Source organism: Xenopus laevis, chromosome 3L (genome assembly GCF_017654675.1).
Source record: "Xenopus laevis strain J_2021 chromosome 3L, Xenopus_laevis_v10.1, whole genome shotgun sequence".
Lineage (NCBI taxonomy): Eukaryota > Metazoa > Chordata > Amphibia > Anura > Pipidae > Xenopus > Xenopus laevis.
In genome coordinates this window covers 30,404,364-30,424,777 of record NC_054375.1, presented here as the reverse complement: position 1 = coordinate 30,424,777, position 20,414 = coordinate 30,404,364, and the positions used below count along the sequence as shown (strand labels likewise).

The 20,414-nt window shown below is 36.9% G+C and overlaps 1 protein-coding gene across 1 annotated transcript; it reads right to left on the bottom strand.

Moving 5' to 3' along the window:
* Window positions 1-603: 603 nt before the first annotated feature.
* LOC108710197 lies at window positions 604-18,609 on the bottom strand. The gene is made up of 11 exons (XM_041586080.1): window positions 17,313-18,609; window positions 8,061-8,208; window positions 6,982-7,073; window positions 6,819-6,884; window positions 6,265-6,312; window positions 5,018-5,068; window positions 4,455-4,520; window positions 3,786-3,833; window positions 3,124-3,156; window positions 2,101-2,663; window positions 604-731 (listed from the first exon to the last, which is right to left on the bottom strand). The coding sequence occupies exons 2-10, from the start codon at window positions 8,104-8,106 to the stop codon at window positions 2,106-2,108; spliced, it is 1,008 nt and encodes a 335-aa protein (XP_041442014.1). The 5' UTR covers window positions 8,107-8,208; window positions 17,313-18,609; the 3' UTR covers window positions 604-731; window positions 2,101-2,105.
* Window positions 18,610-20,414: the final 1,805 nt, after the last annotated feature.

The window sequence follows — 20,414 nt, the reverse complement described above, 5'->3', positions numbered from 1 at the left end:
CACTTCATGGAATTTATTGATTGTTGGGGGTTTTAGGAATGACCTAATGTTTTAGTAGGTAATAGGTATGGGATCCGTTATCTGGAAACCTGTTATCCAAATAGCTCTGAATTACAGAAAGGATGTCTCCCATAGACTCCATTTTTTCCAAATAATCCACATTTTTAAAAATGATTCCTTTTTCTCTGTAATAATAAAACAGTACCTTGTACTTGATCCAATCTAAGGTATAATTAATCCTTATTGGAAGCAAAAGCAGCCTATTGGGTTTATTTAATGTTTACATGATTTTCTATTAGAGTTAAGGTGTGAAGATCCATATTACGGAAAGATACATTATCTTGAAAACCCCAGACCCCAAGCATTCTGGATAACAGGTCCAATAACTGTACATTTCAGTACAACTTACCAAGTACTGTAGAAAGGATATGGGATATGTGCGTTGAAATTAACACAATGCAAGTTCATACAGTGATTTATAAAAAGCTCTTTTCACACCTAAATTTTTTTTGGGCTCAGCGTCAGTTGTATAACCAATGTTAATCAATTATGTGCACAATATAGCAACATACCACGAAATAAGAAAGACAAACTAGATGTAATTGAAATGCCATTTATTTTCTAGTTATGTAGTGATTTGTTTGTAATCATAAACTAAAATACATATTTTACGATTTTATGTGGTTGCACTACATTCTTCTTTTGCTCATCTGGAATGTAATTTTCTTTTGCTGCAAAACAGAAAACAAGGGTATCAACTGAAGCAGGTAATGCATTTGTATAGAAATATAAACGTATCCAGAAAGGGTAATTTTGATGCCAACATAAAGTCTTGGCTACATTTAACCAAGTCACCTATTTATGCTTCCATTAATGCAAAGCTTCATACAGTAAACCTTGAGTAAGATAAAATGCAACTTTGTATTAGGGCAGTGACTGTATCTATCTGCTTTAGACTAATCCAAGCACTTACTCAGTGGTGTAACTAGAGTGCACCGGGCCCCCCTGCAAAAAAATCTTCAGAGGGGCCCGGCACACTCTGATCCCCATCCTCCTTCCCACTTCGCATCCCGCCTTTGCCCAGCCCACATCCCGCCCATTCCCACACAACTTGCGTCCCCCTTCCTTGTAGTGATGTGCAGACCGAGCCGATACCCGCGGGACCCTCGGGTCAGACAGGTTTGGGTCGACCTTGCACTGCTCCTCGTGGGTGGGGGGGGTGCGGGTTGAGCTCTTCTCCTGCTCTACCCGCCGCCACCTTCAAATGCTGGCTTCCGACTTCCGGGTTCCGGTTTTATAGTATTGAGTCTTGGGTCTATAAAAGGACCCCGGAAGCACGGGTGCGGGCGGGCGTGGGCTGGAGCGGGTTAGGGTCGGGTGTGGGTCAGGAAAACCCTGACCCGCATATCACTACTTCCTTGCTAAGCAGGTAATAGAGTGGCTGGGTAGGAGTGGGTTTTATATTAGCTATAGAGGAAGCAGACCCCACAGCCCGGGCACTTTGTTCCCTGGCCTCCAGCGACTGCGGGGTCTGCTTCCTCTATAGTTACTCCATTGCACTTACTATTTGCAATAACATGCATTCTATATGATAGTCTGAAATCTATAGAGATACATTTGCACTTGCCAGTCTACTTGGAATACATATTAAAGGAGAACTGAAGGTGAAATCACTGGGGGAGAGTTAAGTTGCTGGCCACACAAACAAAAACTTTGATAAACGCCCCCCCCCCCACCATGTTGCTAATAAAAGATGAAGCAGTATGTTCATTTTAATGCATTGCAAGTCCATGGGCAATTTGATAAGATCTTTCCTGCATTATTTTGAACACTGGAAAGAAAACTGTAAACCCGAAACCAATCCTTCTATTTTCCCAGCAAAAACCATAACTGATACTAAAGAAAATTTTAAAAAAATCCTAAATTCTGCTCCTTATTTTTCTTTTTCTTATTTAATTAGATTATTGTGATTTGCCTTTCACAGTTTGCTTTAGATTTTAGTATTTTTAGAAGAATTCTCTACAAAATTTGATAAACATCACAAGTATGGTAGAACAGAAAGCTAAAGACATTTTATTAGTAATAGAAATGTATATTTACCTTTTTTATTTGAATTGCATGGATGGGATTACATCAGAGGATGCAGAGACACCGGTGCCTGCGTTAATGTTTTGTACATTTGCTGAAGCATAAAAGGTTGGATTCATTGATTCATAACCTGTATTGGAATTATCCCAAGAAGCCAATGGACCTGTTCCAGCACCAGATGTTGAATAACCAGTATTACCACTATAACTGTCATATTGGTATAGATTAGGGTTTAAATTATTATTGCTATATGTATATCCGTCATAAGGGAATACTGAATATCCAGCTCCTGGTCCTCCAGCAGTTACTGATCCTCCAGCATTTACTGATCCTCCAGCAGCTCCTGTTTGCCATGTCTGACTTCCTCCTCCACTGAGAATTGTTGGCACTCCTGAGACTGTTGATCCTACCTGGTTAAGAAGTGGCCCAACTACACTTCCCACAGTTGAGACCAGTTTACCAACAGGACCCAACAATGAATCCAATAAACCACTAGGCAAAATTGCCAGGAGACCAAGTGGTTTCCCGGCAATGCTTTTAATGATTTGAAGATCTGGAAGGCCACTGACAATTTTCTAAATAAAAGCAAACATAAAAATATATTGAGATTATTATTTACTAGTAAGTACAATGGCACGTGCAAAAATGCAGTGTTTTACAGGGTATGTGTATACATTATATATATATAATTGAATTATATATATAATATATATAGATTTTTTTTATTGAAATATTTCTTTTGATTTTAATTATTTTGCTTTAATGAGCTATTGTATGAGAAAATGCATAGGCTGGAGGGTAACAACGCATAATAATAATAATAATTATATACAGTCATCTCAAGTCTTTATAGAAAGAAATTCATAATTTCTTAATTGTTTTTATGAATTGTATGTCTCACTTATATTTCTTGCATATTAATATATTTCTATTATCTATAACAGTAATTATATCCAACTAAAGATATAATTACTGTGATTATTACAATACATTTCCATATCTGACAAAAGAGCACAAGCTGCAGTGCAGGCTTACCAGAATGTTATCGATTTTAAGACGAAGGTCGCTCTAGAAATTAAAACATAAAAATATTAATAATTTAAACATCATAGGTGATTGTATTTCCAGATGCTAAAGACTCATGGAAACATTATTAAACATGTTGTTCTAAATAATTGGTATAGAGTCGTATAACTGGTTTATTGCAGCATATTAAAGGTTGCTTCTTAAGTGGTGCATTTCCTAAATCATATTTATTACAGAAAGTAATTTAACACCTTTATGATGCACAAGAGCTGTGAATATACTTTGAAAGATAATTATATTTGGTGTTTAGTGATGTCATCCATTCTAATTGGTGCATAGTGCTGTCATTTGTGTAACATGATTCATTGATTCGTAAAGTTGATTGGAATAAGGCCAAAGGCCAAGTGCTTTTATACAGGTCATGGAGCTCTGAGATGACTTTTAATATCCTCATATTTTACAAAAGGGGTATGTTATGTATTATAATACACACGTTTCAATAAGTCATGTGAAAGATATTGCATCACTATAAACTGGGAACATATAAGATAAACCTTAGACAATTTGCAGATTGCATGACATCTCACATATATGGGAGTGAGCATAGAAGGAATATGATAAATTGGCTATAATGAATTCAGAAGAAAACATAAATGAGTTGCTTTTCTTACCAGTAGGCCACACTGTGGTATAGGAATATTTGCAAGATTGAAAGGACTCTGAAATGATAATCGAAATAACACGTCAGGGCTATAAAAGAAATCTATTTGCACCCCCTCCCACCATTTATTGAAAAATTATATTTCATGTCTCTGCGCATGAAAACACATTTTCTTTAAAGCTGCAAGGGATCATCATTTCAAGCAGAAACAAAGGAGCGGCTTTATTGACCGCCGTTTTTTTCAGAGCATTGGAGAAAGGTTGGAATCTGCAAAGGACTTTTCTGTGTGTCCAACAAGTTCTTATGAGCTGACACAACGATCAAAGCAGTGGATGCTTTGAGAAATCCGTCAAACACTTTTCTGGCTGTCAAGAAAATTGTTGCTGGCAGCCAGGAAAGTGTTAATAACCTGGAAATATAGTGGGGGGAAAAAAGCCTAAGCTTTAGCCATTACTTTGCCTTTTACACAAACATATCGTTTTGGCATAAACACAGAAGATAATAAATTCTTTTGAGATTATGCAAGAGACATGTTGATATATATAAGTACATTTTCAAGTATTCATCAAGCCCTTGATATCTCTGGCTAAACAATAATTGCAACACTTTTTATAATGATAATTTGTTATGTAGCATCTACAGACATCAAACCCACCCAAGACTAATAAATGTATCTTACCAAAGCAGTGACTGATATCCTGAGCATGTTTTGTAGCAAACCATTTACATCCAAGATTAAATCATCCTATAATGATTAAAAAAAAATTCAAAAATATAAAAATGATTTTTTTTTGAATATTTTATTACACTCTTAACAATTACAATAGATAATTATAAAATCTATCTATCTTTCTGTATATCATATGCCTTTGCTGAAAAATGCTGACGCATAGCAGCTAAACAGAACCAATTTTTTTATTCTTCACCAGAGGCCTTACATGTTTCTTGGTCAGCAAGAACTTAGTCATGAGTGCTTGCTGAACACAAATCTTGTAGGGCCTCTGTAGATGTCTATATTTAATTTTTTTGCAATAAAGGTTGTTTTAACTTTTATATCTGTGGCCCAGTGGATTTTCTGGAGTGCAGGGAGGCCTACATTTGCTTATTCAAAAACGTAGATCTGGGGTTGAAATACCTGGGCCGCTGATTCTATTCAGTGAGTTATATACATTGGCCACTTGTGGCACCGGTCTGTTGTTTCGATATTCGCTATTAAAATATTATATAAGGAAGGATACTTACCATTGCTAGTCTTGGTCCCATGACGAGTGAACGTGGGCAGCCGGTTACATTCTGACAGTAAAAAATAAAGTAATTTTGGATGGTGAATACATTTAAGTTACATTAAACAGAATGTGGAACCCCCATGCGCTTCAGCTGGATGTATTTAAACTGACTTCTGATGTGCTACAGGTTGATTCTAGACCATATGCTAACCAAAGTTGACTACATATAGTATATGCAACTACATCTCACAACAAGGATGGGGGGTTACCCAGAAAATTATGGCAATACTGGATAATGCTAATCTTAAGAAAATTCTAAAAATCTATTTTCTAAAAGAAAAAGAACAAAATTTGTTTTTTTTACTCTATTTCAGAAAAATGATTTACATATCTATAACATATAAGTATAACAAGCTTATTTTTGTCTGAGGATTAAAGAGAGCATCATTATAGTCTTTTTTAAGCAATTTTAAAACAAAAAGGGAAAAAATGTGTTTCTTGGTGACCAAAATGTGATGAAGAAGGGGTAAACTTGTTGCATTATTAGTGGTCTTGCCCAAAAGTTTCAGCAATCTGGAGGAGGTTGGAGACCTTCTTCTCAGAGAAACTGCAAATTTGAATTAATTTATCATCTTTGTTTGCTTTATTAGACATAAATAAAGTTTGGTAACAACTTAAAGCATAAAAAATGTAATCTGCTAAAATACTTTCTTTTGTTTTCATCAGTAGCAACTGGGAAAACGATTTTTATATTGGTTAAAACCAGAAATATCAAAATGAAAGGAGGACATATTATTCTACCTAAATCTTTGTTATTAAGAAGTTACTGATTATGGGGTAGCAATAAGCAATAAAGGTTAACATTACTATTCTTTTGGGTCAGAGATGATTTAGCATCTGTTGTGTTTAGTAGAAAATTCAGTAAAGTTAATTAAAAAGGGGGACTGGAGGGTTGCTGAGAGCTGTTCACTTACAGCCGAAGGTTAGCAGGGTGGATATACTGTACCTGCTATAATTATTTAGCAGGTACTGTAGCAGAACAGGACAATATATTCAATCAACATTTGAATATTTAATTATTTAACTCTGCTGTCCAGTCCTATTCCTCTTATATTATATTCCTCTTAGTGCCCAGGAATGTTTTGCCTCATAGCTGCAAATACTGTGCGGAAGGCCAGATCCAAAAGGACAAGCAATGGTCTATGCTTTCAAAATGACCTATGTTTCAACATACTTAAAAAATTACTGCATTGTATTACTTACCAAAAATGAATTGACTGCTAAAATGAGTTCCAGCTTATTTCTTGAATCCTAGACAGAAATATGTTATGAGTACAATATGCATTAGTCCAAGCATGAGCTTGTAGCCTTTCTGTAGATGCTGTAATGAAAGGCTACAACTTGTAAAAGCCAGCTGCCTTGGCTGGTTTAATATGAGCATTATTAGATTCGGGAGCACACCAGTTAAATTCTCAGAAGCGTTCCCTGAGACTGACAATTGCTGCACTTCTTTTAGAACACCTGTGTAAACTGGATCAGGTGCATTACTTATAAAAACAAAAGTTCTCTGCAAATTATAGCTGCCCGTACTACCCTTTTCGGCAAAAGGGTTATGTGACATGTAGTCTGCAGAAATGAGCTGAAAACCCCCATCGCTGGGTAACTTTAAGGAACAAACTTCCCGTATTTTTTAACAATTGCAGCACTTTTGTTGTTTGAGAACAACAGGCAGGTAAGCCTTCAGACACTGAAACATATTATGCCTTGAACAAAATGACTGCAAAACTAATAAGAAAGAAGGGAATCACTTTTCATACCTTGGTTCTGTCAAAGGCACACATTACTCGCCCGATGACTTTAGCGGTTACGATTGGATTTCTGGCCTGCAAAAATAAAGTTAACAAAATCAAAGTAAATACTATGGAAGCAAATAAAGTATCAACCATGGGTAAATAAGAGAATTTTAGGCATTTGGCTTACCAAAGAATTTTGTACGCAAATAGGATTGCCAGAGGGAGGAGCCAGTGAGCAGCGTTCAACACACTGCTTCAAACATTGAGATGTGGCAGGAGCTGAAAAGTGAGTGTTAAAAAGTTAAAGGCACAATATATCTATGAAGGTCTTTATTTATCCTGGTCATGATATACTGTATCTAGTAGAAATAAAGTTTAAAGCAAATGAACTTCGGTATTCTTGAAAACCTTTCAACCAAGCAATTTCTTCTGTTAAGTTGAGTGGGACAGAATACCCCTATAAGGGAATACCCTGGGAAACCCCTGGGTTGGATGCTGGTGACTGTAAGGGTTTAAATGCTGGGGTATTCCCCTTGAAGAAGCTGTTTGGATGAGTAATGAAACGTTTTTTAAGAATACTCAAAGAACAGTTGCCATTGACCTATTCCTAGTTAAACCTGTTGAAGACACAGTATTTGCCCAAGTGTAGCTTACAGTTTCTATCATATACATATTTTTATCAGGAGCCAACTAATCTACCTCTATGTTCTTGGAGTGGGAAAAAAACTCATGCAAGCTTGAGGAGTACATAGAAAATCCTTTGACTAGGACCCAACACTGCAAGGCAGCAGTTCTAAGCATTACACCATCATGCTTAGGCAATGTAGAATATAGTATTTAAGCATAAACAGATACATACATCAATAAAGAGACTGATTAGTCAACAGGGTATATAGAAGTATATACAAAAAAAGAATATTGTCCTGTTCTCAGAAGAGAGCAATGTTCTGTTCTCAGTAGAGATTATGGCTCTGTTTTCAATAGAGAGTACTGTTCTGTTCTCAGTAGAGAGTACTGTTCTGTTCTCAGTAGAGAGTACTGTTCTGTTCTCAGTAGAGAGTACTTTTCAGTTTTCAGTAGAGAATACTGTTCTGTTCTCATTAGAGAGTACTGTTCTGTTCTCAGTAGAGAATACTGTTCTGTTCTCAGTAGAGAGTACTGTTCTGTTCTCAGTAGAGAGTGCTGTTCTGTTCTCAGTAGAGAGTACTGTTCTGTTCTCAGTAGGCACAAGAGTCTTAGGAACAAGTAGAAACTTTGTTGACTTACTGAAGTAGCCGCTCACAGCCACGAGCAGGAGGAAAACTGCAATCATGTTGCCAACCCAGAATCAAGTCTGCACTCTCAAGTATCCGTTGCAAGCAACTGCATATAAATTCCGCACTGTTCCTCAGTTTATATACAAGATGGTCGACAGCTTTGTAGAAACAAACACCAAATAAACATTGAAATATTAGAACTATGGAAGAAACATGCTCTTTAGGAACTGGTAATTAAGATCTCTGTTTGTCATAAAAATTCATATTCAGCGTCACTATTTGTCATAGGAAGGGAAATCGATAAGTCATTAAATATGATTTGTAAGATCAAATACTAGATTAGTACAGATTATACAATACAGGTAATAAAATCTGTATAAGCATATTATGCAGATAATTAAATAAATGGGTTTTAATCTTTTTATTTATTTTTTTAAGACAGCATGATAAAAGTCAATTTGCTTCATGGAAAACACCCTCTGAGCTTAGGAAGATATTTCAGCAGCACTCCGATTTAGTGAAAAAAGTGAAATTTTATTAGTGCTCTAAAAAGACATTCAAGCCTATTTAATGTATCTGTCAATTCAGGAAGAAATTTCTATTTTTTTAACCCAAACAGCAAATGGGCCAGTCCTCTGATCAATATTGTACTCACAGTATCAATATCAGTCACCTTGTTTTTTTTCTAAAATGTCATTCAACCCTATCAATGTACTGTATCTGTCCAGTACAGGAAGAAGTTTGTAAAAATGTATTTTCTGCTTATGTCAAGGGGTGTTCTTGTGTCCTCTGGAAATGTTTACTGGTTAGTAATGCACCAAAGAAATTAACTTAAAATGTCCTCATCCTCAGTGATAGTGTTTCCCCTTAATCATCTCTTCTCTAGTGTAAATACTGTAACACCATTTTGCTCATTTTATATATATTATTATTATATACACACACACACACACACACACACACACACACACACACACACACACACACACTATTAGTCACTATTAGTCACATTCTCTTGATTAAATAATGTGCAGTTCTGAAGACTGAATATTCCTATTAATGTTAATGTTCAGCATTTCTATCCTATTTCTTTATTAAGCTTCTATAAGTTAACTTACTATGTTAGCGAATGTCCTATTTCTAGCAACAACTGTCTAATTCTTATGCCTTTTTCCATCTTCGATCATTGACCCCCCTGCAGCCAAAAACTATACCACTTTGAGGTTACAATTTTATTAATGTGAATTTTTATTGTGCAGGCCCTTTCCTTTTCAGCTTCCAGACTCTCATTCAAACCACTGCCTGTCTTCTAGGGAGAACGCTGGACACTAGCAAACAGATAGTTGCAAACAACAGAAAGAAATAAAAAATGAAGCCCAGTTGAAATGTTTCTTAAAGCATTACTGTATACATCATAGTAAAAGTTAATTTAAAAATGAGCTCTATAAAAGCAGACTACACTCCAGAAATTTCCCCAGGATATTGTATTTTCTGTTTCATTTCTCATTTATAACACTCCTAAAACATCTACAAATAAAGAGTAGAAATATATACAGTAATATAAAATATAACAAGCATGAGACCCATTATCCAGAATGCTCTGGACCTGGGGTTTTCTACTTTCCTTAAGTCTACTAGGAAATCATGTAAACATTAAATTAACCAATAAGCTGGTTTTGTCTCCAATAAGGATTAATTATATTTTAGATTGTATCAAGTTTGTAAAAATTGTGATTATTTGGATAAAATGGAGTCTAAGGGAAATGGCCTTCCCATAATTCAGATATTTCTGGATACCAGGTTTCCTTATAATATATCCCATACATATAATATAAAATAGGACGCTAAAAACATAAATTTTCCCTTAAATTACAAAGCTGTAATGCACAAAGGAGGCGGAAGATACCATTAATTTCTAGCAATGGCGGAAAATAAAACCAATAAACACATTGCATTCAGTGTCCAATGTTTAGTTCTACATATTTCTATGAAAAAAAATCGCTAAACCATTTGAAATGCAAACATCAACACGTCTGCAGTGACTAAATCCTGTTTCACAGAGATGGGCTGCTTCTGGAATACTTCTGCAATACAAATATTACATTAAACATTTAGAAAAGCACCTGTGCTATTATATGTCCCCACGTACTGCCAACTAAAATATGTCTGGGCATGAGATCCAGGTAAATGTTCTAACTAAGAAGAACATTAAATGTTAATTGTAATGCTTTTTTCTGTTTAATTTAAGTTTTAGGATAAAGTCTCACACCGCTATGGACAATAGGAATAATTAAAACATAAATAAAATATAAGACTTTACTTTTGGAGCACTAATAAAGAAGCATTGCTTTTTAGCCACAGAAGTCTGTTCAATTATTTTTGCAAATATTGCATTTTTGGAGAATTATTTTCTGCTACATTTACTATTCTTTTTATTCCCTCCATTGTTCTTGCCCCATTTTCTTTTCTTTCTATATGTGCCATTGTCTTCTCCTTGTCTCCTTTCCTCGTGTGCTCTTCTCTCCCCTTACTGCATGTCATGAATATTAGATTGATACAAATAATCATCTAATAAATCATTTTCTCATTCCATTATCAGATATGTTCCCAAAATGGAAAAAAAATCAAATATAATCAATTACTTCATTAAAGTGTCACTGAACCTTCACATAAAATATCCTTTTGAAAATGTATAGCACAAACAACCTTTTTTTCTGTTGTTTTCCATTTTCTATTTCTTACAGTTTTTCTAAAATTTATGTTTAAAAAAAAATCCTATATTTCCCATTCAGCAGCTGTTTTGCGCCAGGTTGGATCAGCCTAATTTGGCTTTTGCCCACGAGTGGCCAAATCGAGCCGGATTGATGACTTTCTAAATTAGATTTATAACTTTTTAAACTCAATTTTTTATACATAAACATCTGATTTCTTTGATGTGTTGATACATTTCTTAAAAGTTTTTTTTAAGAAAGGCAGAAGAAGCCTACTACAGCCAAACACAACTTATTCATTTCTAAAATGTAAATTTTTTAGATTTCAGTAAAATTCAGAACAAAAAGCAATTTAGAATAGTCAATATTAGAGTTGTACTATTTTAAAAATGATGTATTTTATTAAGGCAAAACATTCAAAAAGCATAAATCTAAGCGCCAATTTATTATCCATTTAATTTTGTTATTTGGCATATTGATTAAAGAAAGTGCAGGAGAGATGCATCAATTGCTTTTGTTTTTGATTGTGCAGGGTTACTTTCCCATGGAAGTCGATAAGAAAGGGCTGCTCTAGACTCACCCCCACATGCTGTAGTCCCAACTGTAGTAGGAGTCCAATAAGCAATTAGATCAGGCGACACATTGGGTTAAAATAAGTGATATTTATTGCAACAAGTGGGTCAACAACATTGCCGTACACATTTCGGGAAAGACTCCTTAATCATAGGCATCATGTTACTTTCCCATGAGCAGGTTCTTTCAAAAAATAAAAATCTTTTTCATTTTTGTGGAAAATTAGAGCTTATCAGCACTGTATTTTATAAAGGCAAAACATTCAAAAAGCATAAATCTAAGCGCCAATTTATTACCCATTAAGATTTGTTATTTGGCATTTTGATTAAAGAAAATGCAGGAGAGATGCATCAATTGCTTTTGTTTTTGATTGTGCAGGGTTACTTTCCCATGGAAGTCGATAAAAAGGGTTGCTCTAGACTCACCCCCACATGCTGTAGTCCCAACTGTAGTAGGAGCCCAATCAGCAATTAGATCAGGCGGCACATTGGGTTAAAATAAGAGATATTTATTGCAACAAGTGGGTCAACAACATTGCCGTACACATTTCGGGAAAGACTCCTTAATCATAGGCATCATGTTACTTTCCCATGAGCAGGTTCTTTCAAAAAATAAAAATCTTTTTCATTTTTGTGGAAAATTAGAGCTTATCACAGTAAAATTCCACTACTATTAATTCCTAAGGATTTTTAGAAAGTTAGGGCTATGGGGTGTTCAAAATGCTTCTGGGATCAAAAACTTTTAGATATGTTGGAGCCATGAAATGACTGGATCCGGTGCAATGGAAAATCCAGTGTGGAGGCAAAAGTTTTTTCTGCTCACTAGTTTTTATCAGCAAAATTACATTAGGGTCGGGATAAAGGAAATGCTAAAAAATAATACTATATGTGTTTAAACAGTATGCAGTAAGCAGTGCTGCCCAACTTTTGTGGTACAGAGAGACGGAATTTTTCAGGTCTACATGGGGCAGGGCCAGTGTTGACCACTCCCTCTTTTAAAACCACACCCACTTTAAACAACACCCAAAAATGTTAAGACCATAACCACATTAATGGAGGTAGCACACAAAAAAAACTAAATGGTTGGTGCTCACTGCAGGGATATCACTCATATATGAAACAAATTCATGTCATCTTAATACATACCGTATATACCCGAGTATAAGCCGAGTTTTTCAGCATCCAAAATGTGCTGAAAAAGTCTACCTCGGCTTATACTCGGGTCAGCGGGCAGTAGCTGAGATTGCAGTCACTTTTAATCATTCCTATACCAACAGTTCACTTGGGGAGAGACTGCAATATCCCACAATGCCCTCTGTTGGTTATATGAAAGAATAACAGTGCGCCCTCTGTTGGTTATATCAAAGAATAACAGTGACTGCAATATCACACAGCGCCCTCTATTGGTTATATGAAAGAATAACAGTGCGCCCTCTGTTGGTTATATCAAAGAATAACAGTGACTGCAATATCACACAGCGCCATCTGTTGGTTATATGAAAGAATAACAGTGCGCCCTCTGTTGGTTATATCAAAGAATAACAGTGACTGTAATATCACACAGCGCCCTCTGTTGGTTATATCAAAGAATAACAGTGCACCCTCTGTTGGTTATATCAAAGAATAACAGTGACTGCAATATCACACAGCGCCATCTGTTGGTTATATGAAAGAATAACAGTGACTGCAATATCACACAGCACCCTCTGTTGGTTATATCAAAGAATAACAGTGCGCCCTCTGTTGGTTATATCAAAGAATAACAGTGACTGCAATATCAGACAACGCCATCTGTTGGTTATATGAAAGATTAACAGTGACTGCAATATCACACAGCGCCCTCTATTGGTTATATGAAAGAATAACAGTGACTGCAATATCACACAGCGCCCTCTGTTGGTTATATGAAAGAATAACAGTGATGGCAATATCACACAGCACCCTCTGTTGGTTATACGAAAGATTAAAAGTGATGGCAATATCACACAGCACCCTCTGCACATGATAGTGGGACAATGCACACAGTAATACGTTTGGCAATTCTCTGTCACCATCAACTTTGCAAAGAAGTCCAGTTGATCGCTGGGGGGTCTCTTTGGCGGAATATGCGCTGCGGGGAGACAGGGCTGTAGTTGTGTCTAGGCTTATACTAGAGTCAATAAGTTTTCCCAGTTTTCGTGGTTAAATTAGGTACCTCGGCTTATACTCGGATCGGCTTATACTCGAGTATATACGGTATCCTTAAATTCATATACCTCCTCCTCCCCTGTGGATAACACAGCCCCCCCCCCCAGCAAATGATTAAACACCTCGGGACCCCCTAACAGGTATTTCCAAATGCTAACAAACCCACACCTGAAGGTATGTCACATACAGGCAGGGTAGCGCAGGCAGTGTATGGCACACACTGGCAAAGTAGGGCAGGCAGAGTATGGCACACACAGAGCAAGGTAGGAGTCAGGGAAACATATCAGGACCACTCAAAGATGAACAGTTCATACATACAATGACACAATGCCAGTGCTGCTGCTGAGGTGTGAACCGGTGAACAATGTGGCTGCTGACAGTAGTAGGAGGTGTGATCAATGCAGGGTATTACAGGTGTGAACAATATAGGGGATGACAAGTATAAACAATGCAATGCTTTTACAGCCTTAAAAGGGTGGTTCACCTTACAGTTAACTTTTAGTATGTTATAGAATGACCAATTCTAAGCAATTTTTCAATTGGTCTTCATTATTTATCTTTTACTATATTTTAATATAAATTTAATATAAAAGCAGGAAGTTGGGTTCTGTTCTGTTAGACATCTGCTCACTCCAGCCCTTATAGATGGCATTTTTGGCTAACTAACTATATCAGAAATATTTATTTTTATACTGAACTGTTCCTTTAAGTAAATTTTTAGTATGCTACATAATGGCTAATTCTAAGCAAATTTTCAAGTGGCCTTTTTTTTATAGTTTTTGAATTATTTGCCTTCTTTTGATTATTTCGGGGGGTCATTGGCCCCATCTAAAAAAAAACAAATGCTCTGTAAGGCTACAAATGTATGGTTATTACAATTTGCTATTACTCGTCTTTCTATTTAGGCCTCACCTATTACTATTTCAGTCTCTTATGCACATCAAAGCATGGTTAGGGTAATTTGGACACTTGCAACCGTATTGCTGAAATTGCAAACTGGAGAGATGCTGAATAAAAAGCAAATTAAACCACAAATAATAAAAAAATGAAAAACAATTGCAAATTGTCTCAGGATATAACTCTCTACATACTAAGGAGTACATTTATCAAAGAGGGAAGTTAGAGGGCACCCCAGTCCTCTAGAGTGAAGTTCCGCCACTCTCCATTCATTTCTAAGGGATTTTTAAAAGAGTATTTATCAATGGGTGAAAGTAAAAGTTCATCCTTTTATATATATATGCTTTTCAAAATCCCATAGGAATGAATGGAGAGTGGTGGAATTTCACTCTAGAGGACTGTGGCGATCTCTAACTTCACTCTTTGATAAATATACCCCTATAAGTTTATACAACACCTTTAAGTGCGCAGCACTGGCTAGAAGCTGGAGTTACTGAATAACTTATTGTTAAATAAAGGTATAATCATTTACTTATTGGGTCTGCTTTCATTTAACCCAGGGGTCCTAGCCCAAAACATGATCAACCTGACATTATTATTCCTCATCCACCAAACTTTAGGGTTGGCATTGCTCATACAGTAAAGCAGTGCAACTTTTATCAACACAAACATGTTAACCAGATCTCTCCTTGTATTAATAGCCTTGGATATATATGAGCACGTTCACAATATTTGGGCAAAGTGCAAATGCTATTTAAGTTGTACTTAAGACCTTGCCACCCCTGGAATTTGCACATACAGCCTATAAGCACACGTGTCTGCATTTGTAGAAGAGAGTGCAGATAATTTCGCTATAGGTGACCCTTGGCACATTCTGTATTTGCTCATCATTCAGGACACAAAACGGAAGCAACGGAGGGCACTAGACATGAAGCAGTACTGTGCTGTCGGCAGGATTAAGGATATAACTACCTTGTTAATATTCATGCGCTCCTTAGGGAAAAACCTGTGCAAAGCAGTTGGATGGAACAAGCGCTCACTCTAGTGGTCAAACAGTGTTATGTAAAAGAAAAAACTGCTCCCAATAGGGTTCACTTCCCACACCATGACCTGACTATAGAGAAGAGAAAGCTGTAGATTTACTAAAGAGAAGACGGTTATGTGGGCTAATGCAAATAGACCATTTCTGTTTATCCTAAAAGAATGCTCTAACTTTACCTATAAACAAGGATCATGGCCACATTTCTTCTGTGATGTAAAACCCTTTAGACTAAGGGCTATTTTTTCCCCTTTATTATATTTTTAACACAACAGTAAATACAAGGCAACAAAGCTGTTGAAGCGTCACTCACTCACAGGTATGGGATCTGTTATCCGGAAATCCGTTATCCAGAAAGCTCCGAATTACGGAATGCCTGTCTCCCATAGACTCCATTATAATCAAATAATTCAAATTTTCTAAATAATTTCCTTTTTCTCTGTAATAATAAAACAGTAGCTTGGACTTGATCCCAACTAAGATATAATTAATCCTTATTGGAAGCAAAACCAGCCTATTGGGTTTATTTAATGTTTAAATGATTTTCTAGTAGACTTAAGGTATAAAGATCCAAATTACGGAAAGATCCCTTATTCGGAAAACACCGGGTCCCGAGCATTCTGGATAACAGGTCCCATACCTATACAATGCTCTGAGAATTCTGAACAGATTTAGCCTGCAAACAAATAGACATTATTAGAACAATATCACAAGGCCCTAAACTGGAGGACAAAGATGCTACTGGAACAATGTCAACTTTGTAAAATGACAAAAAAAAGTTCTGTATTAAATAGTAAAGCAACAGTAAGAGCGGTTTTTAAAAAACAACCTTTCATTGTAACACAGTGCCTTCTTATCTTATTCTTATCTTGATTTTGTTTAGGTATGGGATCAGTTATCTGGAAACCCATTATCCAGAATTTGTCAAATCAGGGAAAGCCATCTCCCATAGACTCCATTGTAACAAAATAATCCAAATTTTAAAAAATCATTTTCTTTTTTTCTCTGTAATAATGAAACAGAACCCTGTACTGGATCCAACTTATTTGGTTTATTTAATGTTTACATGATTTTCTAGTAGACTTAAGGTATGAAGATCCAAATTACAGACAGATTTGTTATACAGAAAACCCAGAGATCCCGAGCATTCTGGATAACAGGTCCCATACCCTGGCAACCAGATAGATGCAGAAATACCATTGGAAAGCTGCTGAATAAAAAGCTATATAACTGGAAAAATATAGAAAATCAACGTCTACAGCATACTAAAAGTTAATTTAAAGGAGAACTAAAGCTTAACTAAGGAAGTAGGATAGAAATGTTGTAATTATGCTCTGAGCTTCTATAGCAGCCCAAGGCAACTACAGCCCTTTAGCAGTAAATATCTGTGCCTGATGAAGACGAAGATGCTCCAGTAGCTTCCCATCTACTTTTCTGCTGAACCACTTACAATATATGTGTAATATGAACCTGAATTCATTGCTAACTAGTCTTGCATTGTGTTGTTTGCATTCTATGTAATGTACATTGTTAGGTGGTCCATAAAATAACAGATAGTAGTCCAGAGCATGTGCAGTAAGTCAGCACAAAGAATAGAGAGAGCTGGTGTGGGCATCTTCTAATGTAAAGATCTTCACTGCCCAAGGATTGCTCCGTTCTTAGGCTGCAACAGAACCCCTAACCATAATGTGCAGCAATTCTAGCCTACATCTATGTTAAGCTTTAGTTCTCCTTTAAGGAGTGTTTGTATTAGAATTTAAGTATTCAAGCATGGTGCATTCTACACATTGCAGGCATGTGACATGACAAAACAGGAAAGCAGAAAGAATGCAGAGAAAAAAAGGCTAAATCCTCACCTTCAATCTGTCCTGTGCCTATGCAGGTGTTAAACCTCCTTTCTGTACGAGGGACCAGAATACGGTATTATACAGGTTGTGACCTATGAAAACAACATGGTGAAAAAATGCTTTGACAACATAATATTGCCAAGTAGAATTGGAAAATTCAGCTGCAGGTTTTGGGTCCCAGATTGGGAAAGGTTGGAAGTACCACTGGGTCTCCCTAAACGTATCTCCTGGTTGTCATACCTACATGTATTTGTGTGCATTATATACATCTTTATTCATATAAACGCTGGGGAAAAAGATTGTATGGACTTTTCTAAAGCATTTTATTTTTTGTTGGTCACACTGGGTGACAATGTTTTATTTGCATCCAATAGTATAACAGATTATGACAAGAACAGGCCTCCTTGAAATAATCTGTGCTACTGTTGGATGTCATCATACATGTGGACTGGGTGTTTTTCCACTGGGAAAACAGTTAAATGGATGGAGTGTCACAAATTGTGAACAGGCCTCTGTAAAACAAGCCACACACAGTGTTTTTAATGAATATGAACCTAGAATGGCTGTGTCTTCCATGCAAATGTCATAAAGATAGCCCAATTCTCATGCTAAGGATATTAGCAAGAAAACACTTTGTATTTGTGTTGCCCTAATAAAAAAAACTGACCAAACTTAGTCATAGCTTTTCTATTCTGTTAATGCAAAGGAAGGCAAAGATATAAAATTTCTCGGAATCCGACTGACACAACATCACAAAGACATGTATAAGTCCAACATTAGACTTACCATAGATCAAATTGAACAAGATACCCGCAAATGGATAAATACAAATCTTACATTTTCAGGTAGGATTCACTTTATTAAAATGGTGATTTTCCCCAAATTGCTTTACAAATTACAAATGTTACCATATCGCATATCCTCCGCAGACAATAAGCGACTGCAACACATTTTCAGAACCTTTATCTGGAACAAAAAACGTCCAAGAATAGGAGTCGCAACCCTTCACCTGCAAAAGCAGGATGGTGGACTCAATCTTCCAAACATATTGGAATATAATGACGCAGCTCTCCTTAGATACGCGGGGGATTGGCTCCACCATCGACACATATATACCACGGCCCTTTTCGACGAAACTTTAACAGAGGGGAATTCACTTAATTCACTTTTGCATACGCCACTTCAGGACGTTCCTAAAGACACACAGGATAATCCTTTATTTATTCACACATACAGAACCTGGCACTCCATCCGCAAAAAAGCTAACCTTTCCTCCTTTAATTCGATCAATCTTACGTGGTTAAATAATAAAGCGTTCCCCCCCGGCCTAAACAGTATTCCTTTTACATCATGGCAGACGAAAGGTCTAAAAAACATGAAGGATATGCTTACAACTGCCAACATACTCCAACCAACCGCGACCCTGGTCCAAACATACCCCTTTTTGCAACTTCACCTATTCTCCTTATTACAACTTACGCACTTCCTCGCGACTCAATTCGCTAAATTAACAGATGTAGATAAGACCAACCCAATTGACTCGATATGGCCAAAACATGACACAATTAGATCAACTGCACATATCTACAATCTAATCAGGACGACCATTGATGTGGACAACACCACCACAAGCTTTACGAGATGGAAAACAGTCATCCCACATTCAGATAACGTAGATATTCTTCGTTATCACACCCGAGTGATGAAACTACTACCGGCTAGCACATACCAAGAAATGTCCCTACAAATATTGCATCACACCTATTTGACTCCTTTGAAGAGATTCCATATTGGCACGGCGGTCTCAGATAATTGTTTAAAATGCGGGGACTCGAGAGCCGATATAATACACTGCCTTTGGTCATGCCCACTCATGCAACAGTTCTGGAGGGAAGTCGCCAGTTATTGGAAAACTCTGTCGGGGAAAACTCTAACCATTCACGCTACTTGGGCCATCTTTAGCAAACTAGAGCTTACCTCCTATATTTCCAAACCAGAACGGGCTTTGGCTGAAAGGCTGGCTGCAGCGGCCAGGAAAGCCATTTTACATACCTGGTTGTCTCATCTTCCTCCACCAATGTCCTTGGTACTTCAGAAACTGCAATATATATTTCACTTAGATTGGATAGAAACCTTAACGAATAAGGAAAGCCACACGGACACATTTTTTGATACCTGGCTGACGCATATTAACACACTTCCACCGCACACTAAACTGCTGACCGTTCAATCTTTTCAATATACTACATGGTATGACAGGGAGCTACTGCTAGGGTCCGATCTGGTCTGTGAGGCGGACCAACAGCTGATGCATAGAGATGATCAACAACAATCAACTTTAATGGGACCCCCCAGGAGCCACTCCCTTACTCGACTATTAACAGGCTCTCTGTGAGTACGGACCTTTTCCTACTTCTCCCTACTGTTGGTAATCAATGATGTGCTGGGTCGTTCTTCACCACATATAGATGGCAATATATTTCTCTGGTCCATTCTTTCCTGGTCACTTGACAACGGCAGGGAATGCTTACTATGGCTCTTGCTTTCTACTCCTTTGTTCTACCCTTGACAAAATATTGTTATCTTATTTACCTTTTTTTTTTTTTCTTCTTTGGTCATGATTTTGTTTTAATTTCTTTTATTTGTATTCTGGAAAAACAAATAAAAACATTTGTGAAAAAAAAAAACAGTCAATGCATCATATTAAAAACTAGGACACTTACAGGCAGCCTGTCTCCAGCTCAGATAATCTTTAAAGTTCTTTTCACTGGAATACAGGATGATTCTCCCATCAAATCCCGGCGGATAGAGGATTGGCATAACCAGGAAGTATTCCTTCTAGTAGAAGACATAGCTGGAGGCAAACTGCGAGACCACGTGAGTCATAAACTTGCTTACAAACAGAAATAAGATTTTAAAAAATGCTCCATTCGGAAAAAAAAAATCTGAAATGCCAAATGTTAGGCACCTCCAAGTGATTGTATTGACTTACCTGAAACCCTGGGCCGATGCTCCTATCAGCAGAAAACTGCACCGGCCCACGGTTATACCAGTGAGCACCGCAGGGCGATCATCTTCCGGCGTCTTTTTTCTTCAAATTTCCCGGGGCAA

What these genes read in the sequence shown, in the direction of transcription:
- LOC108710197 (XM_041586080.1), bottom strand. Translation starts at nt 8,106, where the DNA reads ATGATTGCAGTTTTCCTCCTGCTCGTGGCTGTGAGCGGCTACTTCA. An exon ending in GTGCCTTTGACAGAACCAAG is followed by an intron (nt 6,313 to 6,818) that starts GTATGAAAAGTG and finishes ATTTCTGTCTAG; the next exon opens with GATTCAAGAAATAAGCTGGA. An exon ending in TAGCAGTCAATTCATTTTTG is followed by an intron (nt 5,069 to 6,264) that starts GTAAGTAATACA and finishes TTTTACTGTCAG; the next exon opens with AATGTAACCGGCTGCCCACG.